The 15,015-nt window shown below is 39.9% G+C and overlaps 1 protein-coding gene across 1 annotated transcript; it reads left to right on the forward strand.

Annotated features, from left to right (window-relative positions):
• Positions 1–4,766: 4,766 nt before the first annotated feature.
• PRICKLE1 (prickle planar cell polarity protein 1) lies at positions 4,767–15,015 on the forward strand. Its single transcript, XM_026868511.1, has 7 exons — positions 4,767–5,544; positions 7,811–7,924; positions 8,764–8,901; positions 9,404–9,607; positions 10,165–10,351; positions 10,478–11,341; positions 12,729–15,015. The coding sequence occupies exons 1-7, from the start codon at positions 5,425–5,427 to the stop codon at positions 13,583–13,585; spliced, it is 2,484 nt and encodes an 827-aa protein (XP_026724312.1). The 5' UTR covers positions 4,767–5,424; the 3' UTR covers positions 13,586–15,015.

The raw sequence follows: 15,015 nt of genomic DNA on the forward strand, positions 1-15,015 counted from the left end.
TCGCCGGCAGCCTTGCCGCTGCCTCGGCGCTGGGCAGAGGGCGTGTGCAGTCCCTGGTGTCCGCTCCCCCCGCGGCTCGTCCGGGCTGGGGGGTGCCGGTGCCTCCGCGTCGCCGGTGGGAGACAGGAGCCGGCCCTGGCCCCGCAGCGGGGTGGGGCCTGGGGGCTCCTCGCACTCACCGTAACGTCCTGGAAACTCGGGCAGGAGGGGAAAAAAACCACCTGTCCTTCAGAGAGCTCTGCCTGCTGAGGGAGGCAGCGTCCCAGCTCCTCTGAGATGGGCGCGTACGGCTCGGCGCCTGTCAGAATAAACCGGGCTGCGCGTGGAATGTTTTGGGTTTTTTCTTTTTTTTTTTTTTTAACAACTCCAGTCTTGTGACTTACGGAGCACTTTCTTGAAGTGTTTTCTCTGGAAACTTGTCTCAAATGAGGGCTGTGAGCCCTAACAAAGAAGGGTGTTGTTCGGGAGCCAACAGGTGACGGGGTGAAACCTGAGTATATGTGTACATTGGAGTAAAGTCTGGCTGCTGTTTAAAATAGAAATTTAAAAAAATCAATAGGAGACTGTAAAAGGCAAGATTTCTTTCCTTCTCAATGTGTACACCCTCCGAAGGAGAGAGGAAGCATCCGTGAGAATCACGCTTCCTTAGCTAGAGGTTTGTCCTTGCTGGTGTTGCCATCCTCGCCAGGCGTGACACGGCCAAGAGAGACGTGTTGGCTTGGGCCGAGGCTTTGTCACAGTGCTTCCTCCCTTTGTTAACGCAGGTAGCCTGTCTTTGCACTGTGGCTTGTCAAAAGTAAATACTCTGAGAAGGATCGTCTGACTTGCAGTTGGAAAAGTGCTCTTTGCGCCAGGATGCTAGAGGAGGAAAGTGGTTAACTTCTTCTGTCGGTCTGTGTATGAAAGGGAAAACTAGTTCTTACTCCTAGGGTCTATCTAAAAGTCTGTTGAATGGCCAAGTATAGAGGCTTCATTCCTTCGCTCTGGAAAGGTCGTTACTCAAAGGACCCAAGAGCTGGAGAAGTTGCTGTGTGCTGATGCTGATAAAAATTCTGCTCAACTCTGGATCCATATTTCCCAAGTACAGAGCCATAGAGCTGTCCGTAAATACGTTACTTGTACTGCAGGTAGGGAATGGGAATTTCTGATCATTTGCATAATACATATTGGAAATAAGTCTTTCAATTATTAATGGTTATTTTATGGTGGTTTATTGCTGCTGTATTACATCCTTCCTCTTCTAATGTAATTATCATGCACCAGGGATCCAATAAGCAGGTGAATGGGCTGGCCGTGCTAATCTTAACTCGTTGAGCCCTCATTGTGAATGGATGCATGTGATATGCATCTTGTATCCCCTATAGCCTTGTTAACAAGCCTTCTAACAAAAAAGTTGTTAAATTTGCCCTGCAGGACAGACTAAAACAGCAGGGGATGGGCAAGGAGATGTTTGTGTAACTGTGCTCACAAATCATGACCTCTTCTATCTGGTCAGGGGTGAACATATTCAGTGAGCTGGAAATCCTAGTGCAGGGATAACCTTTATATGGGGTTCAGCAATAGCTTTACTCTAAATATGTCCTAATATTTTGTGTACCAGTAGGTTTGTAATTAGGAGCATGGTTTATCTTTGCTGGTAGAACTTTTGTCATAATGTGATTCCATCAGTGGAAAAAATGTATTAATTGCTTTTCTTTTAAAATTAAATTTAGCTGTTTAATTCAAATATGTTATTCATAGCTGTCAAGCTGCCGGTGACATAGCTCTTTGTAAGCTATGAAGCTTTTTTTGAGAAGATAGCATTTGAACAGAGCTGTAACCCCATAATGTTCCACAGACTTTAAGAAATCAAAACAAGGCATCCTTGCAGTGTTTTGTAGAAGTCATGGCAGGAGTAGAAAGACTACCTTTCTACTCATCCCTTGGAAAGCATTTATTTTTTCAGGTGTTGTTTATATTCATTTGAATCCTCCTTAGGATGTAATAATTTTGAACAGATTGCTTTGAAGGGTGAGTGCAGTTGAGGGATAGGGAGGAAGAACCCTGTAGTTTTAAAATGCAAACCAAATTACACTTGAGCAGGAGAGGAAGGAGAACTCCTAAACAAGCAATTGCTAAAATAGTTCTGCAGGTAGCCTGCTGTTAAGCTGGGCTGGTTTAGAAACCTCACTCTTAGCAACACCACAATATTTGTGACATGGCTGTATTGATATATGGTTCACTGTCAGTCACTTTATAGCTGGCTTAACATCAGCTCTATGGCAGCGTTCGTCTTTTAAAGTGAATGCTGTCCTTTGAGTAATCTCGGTTCATTGAGATTTATGAACCTTGCTTTAAACATTTTCAGTTGCCTCATCTGGGGAGGAACACCCTGACTGTAAAGTTGCATTTAACAGTTGGAGGTGAGGTGTATTCTTCCTTTATTCTCTACCAGTCATCCTTTCAACCTGTCCCTGTATCACTGGGAAATGGACCTGTGGGTCTGTGGTTTTCTCTTGTTGGAGCTGGAGTGCGTGCTGTCTGAAATGAATGGGTCAGAGGTGACTCAGGCAGGATCAGTCTGTGGAAAAGCAGTGTGGTCTCTCATACCAATGCCTTGTCTTCCTTTGGAATTAGGCAGCAGTCCTTTACTTAAGTACCTTTGCTATACTTCAAATCCCAACCTTACCCAGAGCTGCGCTTTGACATGTAGACGTAGCATGTAGCCTTAGTGTTCAAAAATCCTGACAAGTTAACAAGTCTTTATGCATTCAGATTTTGGCTTGTTTCCTTGTCTTTCAAGAGAAGAAAGTAAGTCAGAGAAGTTAATCTTTGATCTTAAGGAGAAAGGGTTTTGAACAGCCAGTATGAAGCCATTGCTCAGTTACTTGTGTGCTTGTGAGCGAGCCAGGGGTACACCTTGCTTGAGTGCCTGGGGACTGGCAGAGCTGAACCTGTCTCTTTGCCTAAATTACATTTCAGACCTGCTTCCTGTGGTTCGGTTGCGGTCAGGCTGCCTAATGAATTGTTGGCAAAGGTGTTTCACCTAGTGACTCCTTTTATTCTTGGGTTATTGGCCAGGAGTCAGTTCTTGAAAAGTGACAGTTTGACCAACACAAGTTCTTGTGTTGCAATGCCATAAGAGTTGGAAATACCATCTTATGTGTCAGTGAGTGGCATGTTATTGTAAACCTGATATCTACCTCTTTCTGAAGGGAAATTGTAAACCAGTTCTGTCTGCTTCTAAGATCATCTTGGAAGGACTTGGGCTTCTCAGTGGTACTCACAGTGATTTTATAATTCAGAATTATTTGTGTATAGATGATTCAGGACACAAGCTGCCAACCTGAGCATCCCATCCGTCCACAACAATGAGCACTTGTCTTTTTTTACTGGAGCGATTTCTTAACTGTATCACAGTATTCCTCTGTTCCTCCTTCCTCACACATAGGTTTTAAACAAGCAATAACAAAAACATACCTGATACTTAATTTCCACTAGTATGTGCACAGGAGAAACAGTATTGTATCAGTTGTCTTATCATCTGTTTCTGAAGGAAACTAATTCAAGGGAGCTAGTATGTACTGGGATGTCAGTCTGTCTGTTTTAAATATATAAGATTGAGCTTTTAGGACTGAGTTTGGTTTTAGTCACTTCCCTTGACAGAGGCTGTAATATGGTGATGCTAAGCTCAGAAATGTTTTGCTAACCTTCAGCTGTTCAGCTAGAGTAAGATTTCAAAAATTTGCCTGACAGCTCACAAGCTTTATAGAAATAGCCTTTTCTCAAAGGGGAGGTTGAGAGGTTTGCTTGCCCCATCAAATATTAAATGAGTCTTTTATTAAGTGCAGTGTAATAGAAATGTGTTGGGCATCTTAGCAGTGCACCAAAAATAGCACATATTTTTTGAACCAGAAGTTCTTGGAGTAAAGTTAACAGACAAGTTAATTTTTTTGTGCACTAGTCCAGTGGAAGAGTTAAGCAATCCCATCTCTTTTTATTTGGTGTGGGAATATATAGACAAATAGAAAATGAGGGTAGATAGACTGTGTAATATTCAATATCATAATTTCTCTTGAGTTAGCAGCTTTGGATGCATGTGGTCACTTTATGAAGCAGGTTTGGGTTTATGTACTGAATCAGCAGAGCCTGGCACTAACAGTGCCTCACGCTTCCAAGGAGGAAGAACTTCTGTTGAGTAACTAACTAGCAGAATACTTGAGTACATGGTCTTAAATCTTTCTTCCATCTGTGATTGGTCTGCAAATTGTTTTCTTTAATACGGTGGTGATGAGACTGGAAATGTAATGTGGGACCTAAAAACTAATCTAAAAACTAAAGTTTTTAGATTGCTCTCCCCTTTAGACCCACCAGCAAGGTTATATGTCAAGGAGATTAACATTTTCTACAGCTCAAATCTATCATTGATAAGATTGCATCTGTGTTTAGATGAATAGGTGAAAGAATTGCCTAAAATGGGGAAGGCACGTTTTACAGTAATGTACAGGGTGTCTGTCATGGTAGGATACATCCTCTCTGGTTTTGGTTATCTGTATTTCACTGAAATGCCTGGTCTGAATTTCCTAAGAACTTCTGCTAGAATTAATGTAATATATATATTTTAATAAGCTTTTTACTGCAGAATGATATGGATGTTGGTGAGAGCCGCCTTTGCCAGTTGTGACTCAAAATGATCCCACTGATACTAAGCTTCACAGGCTTCATGAATCAACAGAAGCATCTCCCTGTAGGGTTTTAAATTAACAGAACAATCATGATGTATTTTACAGAGCCTAATCTGGCATAATTGGATTTCAGCTATTTAACTGGACCAACGCCCTTCCACTCTGGTACAGCTAAAACAAAGCTCTCGGAGGAATCCAGCAGATGCTCACTGCTCTGTGCCTACCTTGTGAAAGACAGGATGCTACTTGCACAACTGTCTTTCCCCAACAACTTCTTTAGTTTTTGACAAGCGGTTGTCATGTCTTTTGTGTTACTACATTGGTGGTAGTAATGATTTGAGGAAGAGCTCATGACATTCCTTTTGATAATATCTGCTTAACAAGTCTTTCCTAGATATACCTACATATAACCTGTGATGTGAAACAAGCAGAAGTGTAAAAGATGACAAGAGTTAATATTGAAATGCATTGTGGTTGCCAAATATGGTGGTGTGTGTCTAGTTTTCCTTTTGTTGAGTAGTTTTATTTTTATAACTCTTTTAAGCACTTTTGAATTGCTTGTAGCAAGCTGTAATGATGCTTCAATCGTTTGTTGTTCTGGGCCACACAGAGAATATTAAACTGTTGTAAGATCATTTACATTGATAATTAGTTGTTGCATGTTCAAATTTATTAAAACTCTGTTAATCTCTTCTTCCAGATCAATTGCTTGATGAGCTGCAGCTGAAACATTTTACACTTCACACTTAAGCCATTGGAAATGGAGCCCAAAGTCAACAATCTTGTTTTCGGGTGTCAGCGAAGCTCAACATCTGATGATGACTCTGGCTGTGCCTTGGAAGAATATGCCTGGGTCCCCCCAGGCCTCAGACCAGAGCAGGTACCAACTCTGCTTCTGCATTTTTACAATAAGCCTTGTAAGGGCTAAGGGAGTGATATGCTGCCTCTACAAGCCTAATTAAATTCTTACAATGTAAAGTCGTCCAGAGCTCTTCACTTCTGTTTTTGTTTCCTATTCCAATGAGGCTGTGTTTAGGGAGCTTAAAATCCTTGTCACTGAGGAGTTCTATGTTCCAAAAAAAAAGTTTCCAGACAAGATTTTTCAATAAATAAGTGACACAGAGGTGTAAGTATTGTCGTGTCTAAAAGCAGGATAGAAATTTGCTTTCTGAAAGTGAAGTTATTACTTATTAAAGCTCGTGGCAGTGTGCTACTTGGCCGGTACTTCTCTGCACTTGTACAACTTTTTTAATAATGTGGCATTTGACATCTAGAACGTGTATGTTACTACGGCAAACATAAAGTGTTCTGTCGCTGTGACAAGTAGTAATGTATTTTACACTTGTTTTGTTTAAATAGTTGTATGTCTGCCATTTGTTCATGGCAGGTTTTTTTCTTGTACAGTCTGTGGAGCTGACACTTGTGGATGGGTTGGGCTGTTCCTTCCCCTCTACCCTTCTTTGTTTTGTAGCATCACAGTAATGAAAAGAAAAGTGAAATTATTGATGAGCAAGTTGCAATGGGAGATCAAAATCAACCTCTCATGGTATTTATTTACTTGATGATATTGCAACTGTGCTGAATCTGTGTACTCAATAATATCCAGAACTCAGACTCCAGTGTTAAATAGACAGAGTGGCTTTGTAGCGTCTGCTAACAGAGGCAGAGCAACCCTCCTTCAGCTGACAAGCTAATACAGTCCTTAGTCATAAAGGTGTAGAAGATGTCTCCTTTTTGCTATGCAGAGATTTTTCTTAATCATAAATAAAGTAACAAGTCAGCAGGAATGGCAAATAATGGGCGATTTTTAGGGAAAGTCTTTTTATCGCTTACTTAAGCATATATAAGGATTGTGATGAATCAGACCTTAAGGCAAACAAGCAAGCTAACATTTTGCCAGAACAATTAAGGGCCCTAAAATACACTCATAATCCATCTAGCTCAAACTCACTAAAGACTTTTTTTCCAAGAAGAAAGACCTATTTTGAGAACAGTGAAATAAACTTGAGAACAAGGGTATAAAGTATCTTTAAAGCTCCAGTTCTTACTGCATGTTGTTATGTTTTCCTGCAGCTTCTTGAAATAAAGTCAGTAGTAAGTGGGCTTACAGTAGACTTCTGATGTTTAAATTTTAGTTAAATGAAGACCAAGTCATGTTTTGTACAACCTTTCCCATATAATTTTGATTGCTTCCTGAGTCAAGTGACTGATTACTGCTGCTTTTTCATCTGTCTTGCACACTAATAAGCTGTTGACCTGAGCATTATTTAAATCTGGATGGCAAGTAATATTTTTGCCAGTAGTCGGTTCTTATTTACAGCCCCAGGCCTCGTGACAAGCTGGAAACTGCATAGGAAAAACAATAAATCTGTAGCTGTTCCACAAAAATATTTTTTGCCATTGGGCTTTGTCATAGTGTTCATTACAGTTTTCCTGTCATAATTTTCTTCGGAAAAAAAAAAAAAAAGAAGAAAAAGAGTGAAGATTGATAGGTGTGTACACCTAATATTGATTTCTTTATCAAAAACATGCAGCCCGTGAAGATTTTACAGTTAATTTACATCTGATTGAAATGTGGCTGGATCCAGCCTCCTCCCAAGGGAAGGATGTTTCCACCTTCTTACCAAAGCCCACATGGAAGCAATGAAAGCTGATGCTTTGGGTGAACCTTGATCAGCAGGAGACTACAAAACAGCTTTTGTCTCAACAATGTGTAAAATGCAGAGAGCAAATTAAATTTGTTTATATAGTGGCTGTTTTCTGGAAAGCTTCATGCCTTGTGTGGTAAATTGCAGAGGGAAACTTGGAATTTCCACGGGGTTGTTGACCAGCCCTGAAGGGGGTGGGAGTAATGAGAACATTAAATGTGCATAATTTATGATACCCCCTCCTAATTGTCACTGCAAATTGCATTCCAGAAAAACAATTCAGCAGCTGTGTGCTAGTTTTATCAGAGACAATTCAGATTTGCTGAGCTGGTTCATCTGTGTCTCGTATTTTCAGCACAAACTCTGTCACAGGTCTAATGTAGCGTAACCTTCTTACTTTGTAAATGAGACCTGGGATAAAACAGTAGCTGAAGGAGGTTTGCAGGGCTTGGGTGATGTGTGTCCCTCAGTTTGAGCTCTTGTGTTCCTCCTGGTCAGGTCCAGCTGTATTTTGCCTGCTTGCCAGAGGAGAAGGTCCCTTACGTTAACAGCCCTGGAGAGAAGCACCGAATTAAACAACTTCTCTATCAGCTGCCACCCCATGATAATGAGGTAAATACGGAATTCAGGATGCAGCATTAGGCTTAGGTCTCCCTGGAGGTTTTACGTGGAGAATTACCTACCTGTGTATTTATTACAAGCCTAAACCATGGCCTGCAGTGGCATCTGACCTATAAAGCAGCACGGTGTGTACACTGAGTCCATTGTTTAGCTGTCCGGGTGGCTTGCGTGCAGATAAGAGCTGTCTGGAAGGACACTGCCTTTGCTTGCTACGAGGCTTGGTGTCACTGCAATAAACTTAACACAAGTTGGTTTTATAGTGTTTGCAGCCACCCACCAATTACCAGGAACCTACAAAATTCCTGGAATTGCATTGTAGCACACAAAAAGGATGCTTTGTGATAGTAAAAGGTTTGCATCTCAGATATGCAGTGTAACTTGGAGTAGAAGTGGAAATAACAAACAAGCTCTTTGTAAGGAAAGGGGGCGGGGGTGTCAATACTTAAGATCTTGTGTATACTGCAATACTTAGTTGCAGGCACTTAACCGTAAATCTAAAGGGCAATGTTATGGCTGGTTTAGGTTCATTCCATTATTTTAGGATAGCAGCAGGTTTTGGTTTGGCTTTTTAAAAATCTTATTTCCTGCCTAGACAACTTCTTAGTTTAGTGTAGTGTGTTTTTTTTCTCTGCAATACAAAATCTCTCTCCATATTACTTTTGTATTATGCCATATTAGCTAAATACCAAGACAGTAGAGAAGACAAGTTGGAAAAGTTTAATGATTGCCAGCATGCCTGATTAATTTCTTGCATATGTGCACTTACTTATTGAACTGTTACTTTAAAAGCTCAGTATCTAAAATAAGTTCTCCTGTGTTTTCACTGGAAGGTGAGATACTGCCAGTCTTTAAGTGAAGAAGAAAAGAAAGAACTGCAGATGTTCAGTTCTCAGCGCAAAAAGGAGGCACTCGGCCGAGGCACTATTAAACTACTCTCAAGAGCAGTGATGCATGCAGTTTGTGAACAGGTAATAACTGCTGGTGCCACAACACAACTAGAGGGCTAAATAATGGAAAACTACAGTATCTCAGTATTAAATGTATTAAATGTAGGCTTATCTCTGTCTATGTCTGAACACACACACACACAAGATTATTTTTGAAACTGCATGTAAATAGAAAGAAGGTAGTGTTTGCTTAAGTAAAATACAACCTTTGGTACTGGGAATGAAGTGAATCTGATTCATTCCTAACTCAGAAAAACTTGTTGCTGACTCATACTGAAGCAATGACAAATGAAAAATAGGCATATGCTTGAAAATGTTATATATAAAATGAACTTCTATTCGCAAAACATTTGTTGATGCGCAGAATATGTTTAAACTAAAATTGAGAATATTTTTTTCCCTCTTGTCAGAATTTTGGAATAAAACCTGCATATATTGGGTTGGGTGTTTTAACTTTGTTTAAATGCTAGAAAGGTAGTAGTTTGGGATGGGAAGTGTGTTCACTTTCTGGTTTTGTTCCTAGTGTGGTACAAAAGTAAATGGTGGTGAAGTTGCAGTTTTTGCTTCAAGAGCTGGGCCTGGTGTTTGCTGGCATCCCTCATGTTTTGTGTGTTTCACGTGTAATGAGCTGCTCGTTGACCTTATTTACTTCTACCAAGATGGAAAAATCCACTGTGGCAGACACCATGCTGAACTTCTCAAACCTCGATGTTCAGCCTGCGATGAGGTAAATAATCCACATTTTACAGCCAATCTACGCTCCTGTTGTTCGATTAACAAACTGCATTACTTGACCAATTACTAACTTCAGACCCATTTGTTTAAGAAATCCGGACTCTGCTGCCTGGAGGTGTTTGAAGGCTGAAGGATGTTTCATTTCTTGTCAAATTGGCAATAATACAGGCAATATGATGGTATTTAGAAAGCATATGCTTGTTTGTATTTAGAACTGAATCTTGTACATTTAATTCGAAAAAGGATCTGTACAAGTACTCCAAAATATGGTCCTGATAGCTTCTTTAATGGTTGAATTCTTATGTTCTCCTTATGTGTTTTGCTTTAAAAAGGACATGTTTCTCTTTTTTTTCCTTTTTTTTTGTTATAGAAAAATTCAGAAAGCTGCAGTTGCTATGGGGAGGTTGTTTCTATCTTTGTATTCAAGAGGCAGCTAAATAAAAATAAACTTAGCATATGTACTGCACAGTTGGGATATTTTGCATGTTCTAACTCCCAAGGTGAGGTTTTGGCCACGTAACTAAAAGTTTACTTCTTATCTCTGAAAAGATAATTTTTGCTGATGAGTGTACAGAAGCTGAGGGTCGCCACTGGCACATGAAGCACTTCTGTTGCCTTGAGTGTGAAACAGTTCTGGGTGGACAGAGATACATCATGAAGGATGGGCGTCCATTCTGCTGTAACTGTTTTGAATCTCTCTATGCAGAATACTGTGAGACCTGCGGGGAACACATTGGTAAGTATGTTCTTTTTAAGCATTAAATTTACAAATTAAGAAATTAAGGGAAAGCCAATTTATGAAATCATTTCACATTCTAGAAGTGTGGATTCTGCAAGCATTTTTTTTTTTTTTTTTTTTTTTGTGTTGACCATGCTCAGATGACCTACGATGGACAGCACTGGCATGCCACAGAGACTTGCTTTTCTTGTGCTCAGTGCAAGACCTCTTTGCTTGGCTGCCCTTTCCTTCCAAAGCAAGGGCAGATTTACTGTTCAAAAACCTGCAGCTTGGGAGAGGATGTTCATGCCTCCGACTCTTCTGATTCTGCATTTCAGTCTGCTCGATCCAGAGATTCCAGGAGGAGTGTTCGCATGGGAAAAAGCAGCCGGTCAGCCGACCAGTGCCGCCAGTCTCTCCTTCTCTCACCAGCCCTCAATTACAAATTTCCTGGTCTTTCAGACAGTGCTGATGATACTCTTTCTCGTAAGCTGGATGACTTAAGCCTTTCAAGGGAAGAGGCAAGCTTTGTTAATGAAGACTTCTGGAAAGGAAGGGTAGAGCAAGAAATGCCTGAAGACCCTGAAGAATGGGCTGAACATGAAGACTACATGACTCAACTTCTTCTGAAGTTTGGTGATAAAAGCCTCTTCCAGCAGCCCACTGAAGTAGACATTAGATCGAACGAACACTGGATTTCTGATAGCATGGTCAAGAGCAAGTTGGACTTGAAAAAAAATAATGCAAGCCTAGCAAGTAAGAAGTATCAATCAGACATGTACTGGGCCCAGTCACAAGATGGCTTGGGTGACTCTGCCTATGGCAGCCACCCAGGCCCTGGCAGCAGCAGGAAAATCCAGGAGCTAGACATGGAACATGGGGCTTCAGGATACAAACATGACCAAACGCCATGGTATGGAGGTTCACTTGAATGTTTGTCTGACCTGAAACAGCAAGAACAGAGTGTTCGAGACTCAATGGATTCTTTGGCTTTGTCTAACATAACAGGTAATGGAGGAAAGAATGACTGGTTTTGATGGAGTATTTTGAACTTTTTGTATCTCTGATTTTTAAACAGCTTTAGTAGCAAGAGATGCATGTAAAGTATGCAGTAGCTTTTATCATGCACATATTCTTCCACAAGATATATTTCTGCTATTTCTATTTAAATTCTTCTTTCCTTTTGAATTCTCTTTTGTTTGCTTATAACAAAAAAATCCATAATGTTAAAGAGTAAGAATGGTCTTGAACTATGCATTTGTTTATACAAATGACTGCTTTAAGCAAATGAAGGTTATTTTTTTTTCCCCATACCTTAAGTACAAGAAGTTGCATTATATACTAGGGTAATATTAAAAATAATCTGCAAAACACTTCAGGTAACTTAATGATTGCTTGTAAAGGTATGTAGAAAATCTGCAAGGGTGGTAACCTACTCAGGCTTAGGAAATGAGGTTTATAAGATTATCTTTCTTCATTGACTAAAGAGAAACTGATAACCCACTTTTGTGAACCTACTTGTCAAACATGATTGAAATTAGCCAAAGGGATAAAAGTCAGATATGCAAGTGTGTGTGTGTGTGTTTGTGTGTGTGTGTGTGTGTGTGTGTGTGTTAACCTTCCTTTTCTACAAAAAACCCAAACCTGAGAGTTAGATACGGGAGACCCATTTTAAAAGTTGTCTTATCGTCTTCTCCATTTCTTTCCTTCTGTAACCTGCATTATTGTAGCTCCTCGTGTAGCTCAGGCCTGACTGCATGCTGCATTGCCCAAGCAGTAATGAAAGAACTGCTGAGGGGAGCTTGATTCAGGGTCACGGGAAGAAGAGGAACTAGAGGTGTTGCACCTGGGAAGGTCACAGGGCAAATGATGCTGTTGTGGGAATGAAGGGCACAGATCTGGAGTAAACCAGGCCAACTTATTGCTGATGATTTTTGGAGGGCAAGGATCCTTCTTTGCAAGGCAGTAAGCCTGGCTTTCCTCTAGCAACAGTTGGAATATTGAATTTAGTGATACCAGAAGCATTAAATATTTTAGCCTTAAAAATGGTAAGCACGAACTGTAAATAATTTTAAGAAATTCTCTTTTTCTTAGAGGCTTAGATATATGTGTGTTAGAGCTGTTTAAAAATTTTAAACCCATGAGATTTCTTCTGCTCTTGATGTTCTAATGTTAGGTAATTCTTTGGTAATCAGAGCTAATACTTAGAAGAATTAAGCTTTGACTTAAAATATTTTATGAAGCTAGTCCTTTTGGTAATAGTTCCAAATAACACTAGAAAGGTCTGCTTTACTGAGAAGAAATGTTCAATATTTTGTTACAATACTTATCTCTTGGATGGTCCTTACATTTATTTTTTTTTTCCCCCCAACTCTTTTCTCTGTTCCCACCACAGGGGCTTCGATGGATGGAGAAAGCAAGCCACGGCCATCTCTTTACTCTCTTCAAACTTTCGAAGAACTGGAGGTAGAGGATTGTGAGAAAATGAGCAATATGGGGACTCTGAATTCTTCAATGCTCCACCGGAGCACAGAGTCCTTGAAGAGTCTGAGCTCAGAGTTGTGTCAGGAAAAGGTCTTGCCAGAGGAAAAGCCAGTGCATATGCCTGTACTGAGAAGATCTAAATCCCAGTCTAGACCACAGCAAGTGAAGTTTTCAGATGATGTTATTGATAATGGAAGTTATGAGAATGTTGAAATCCGTCAGCCTCCAATGAGTGAAAGGACTCGTAGGCGTGTTTACCATTTTGAAGAGCGTGGAAATCGGCCTTCTCATCATCGTAGAAGAAGTAGGAAGTCTCGTTCAGATAATGCACTTAACTTGGCCACAGAAAGAAGATGCTCTCCAAGAGAGAGATTTCGTTACTACTCCCCTCAGGATCATGAAAAATTTATTCAAAATAGAAGCTCACGTGAGATTCGGGCATATATTCAAAATGCGGAGTTGTATGGACAATATGCCCATACTAGGTCTGATTATGCACTGCGGAATCAGGTGGTTGATAAGTTTTTTGGATTGTATGGTGAGGAAGATGACTCCTGGTGTTCAACTTCATCTTCATCATCTGATTCTGAAGAGGAAGGATATTTTCTAGGACAGCCAATTCCACAGCCACGATCACTGAGATACCCATACTATACAGATGACCTGTCTGGTCCAACTACTGCATTATCTAGTTCTCAGTTTGGACAAAGGACAACCAAATCAAAGAAGAAGAGGGGACACAAAGGCAAAAATTGCATCATTTCTTAATTTGTTTTAACAGTCAGGAAAACCAGTCAACTCTGTAGCTACAGTTTGAACCACATCTTTTTCTATTAATAAATGTACTTAGGCAAGTTGCTAAGGTTCTTAATGCTTTGCCAGTGTAAATGATAACCTTGCCAGAGTTTACATTGTACAAGTAACATTCAGAAATGTCACTATGCCAAATGATGATCTGCTCGGATATTGCTAGGTTTACATAATACATTTCAGCTGTCAAAATACTGTTATTGCAGTTCTTGATACAGATGTTTTGTAGACATTTTATTTTATGCTCGCTATTCACCTATGTTGAATTATCTGAGAGAGGGGATTCAACAGAGATCAATAAATAAAATTGCCAATCCTGTGCTGTAGCTATACCCACACAGGGTGATCTTTGATGTTTTTTTCCTCTTGCCACCAAGAAAAAGAAGGCACTATACTGTGCCGTTTCTTCACTGATAAAACTCACTCTTCCTCCTTCAAGTTTCCTTACAAAAACTGTTGTGGTTTTTGGTTTTATTTGGGTTTTTTTGGGGGGAGGGGGGACGACAAAGACCCACTCCTTTTCCAAAGAGACCACTATTAAAGAGGCAAAAATCAGAATGTGGGATCTGAAATGCTTGAGGCCTTGATGTATACTAAAGCAGCAGTAAATGGTTTACACATTGAACTTTTATGTTTTCCCCTCCACAATTTTTTAAGAATTCTAAGGGGGTTTTTTTTGTGCCTGTTTAAAGGAAGATACTCATTCAGCTGCTGGAGTTGGACTTAGCTGCCAATGAGTGGTGATGGTTTTTAGGCTGCGCCTCCCACCCCCTATCAGTGAAAGAGATGTACAAGTGCTGGAGTCCTTTGCTCAGGCATGTAACCCCATTTAAGTCAATGAATCTACTTACGTAACAAATACTTTCATAAGGGCTTAAAGGATTAGGCTCCAGAATTGTGTCTTTTCAAATGCATTATCCAGGATTTAAAATGTATTAGCTGCAATTCTAAATCAAAAAACATTGATATTTATAATGTAGTATTTCATAGGCTTAAATGTATTCATAATTTAACAGTGCAAATACTAATGTACATATTGTACAGTTAAAATTTTAAAAGCTGAATATTTTTATATCCCTGAATTTGAAGAAGTTTGTTACAATATCAAACTAGATTTGTTAGGGGTTTAACAGCAGCATTATGGATGAAATATTGCTTGTATTTTAGTCAGGGGTTTTAAGTTGAAAAATATTGAAAAATGCTTAGTGCAAAACAGCTTAATTTTGTCTACTAGGTATGAAAAGCTCTGTATGCATGGTGGGGCTATGTAAATACTCTCTAAGCTATGGCCCTCTTAATCTTGCAAGTGTTATTTATGGGTCAAGCAAAATGTAAACTATATAAATGTAAAAATCACACAAGCCTGGAATATATCAGTACAACAAAAA

The sequence above is a fragment of the Athene cunicularia genome (genome assembly GCF_003259725.1).
Source record: "Athene cunicularia isolate RWA chromosome 1 unlocalized genomic scaffold, athCun1 chr1_part2, whole genome shotgun sequence".
In the NCBI taxonomy this organism is placed as follows: Eukaryota; Metazoa; Chordata; class Aves; order Strigiformes; family Strigidae; genus Athene; species Athene cunicularia.

Excerpts from the sequence above, each read along its gene's own strand:
- PRICKLE1 (XM_026868511.1), top strand. The coding sequence starts at position 5,425 with ATGGAGCCCAAAGTCAACAATCTTGTTTTCGGGTGTCAGCGAAGCTCA. Across the intron at positions 8,902-9,403 it reads TGCATGCAGTTTGTGAACAG|TGTGGTACAAAAGTAAATGG; the intron begins GTAATAACTGCT and ends TTTTGTTCCTAG. Across the intron at positions 11,342-12,728 it reads GGCTTTGTCTAACATAACAG|GGGCTTCGATGGATGGAGAA; the intron begins GTAATGGAGGAA and ends TTCCCACCACAG.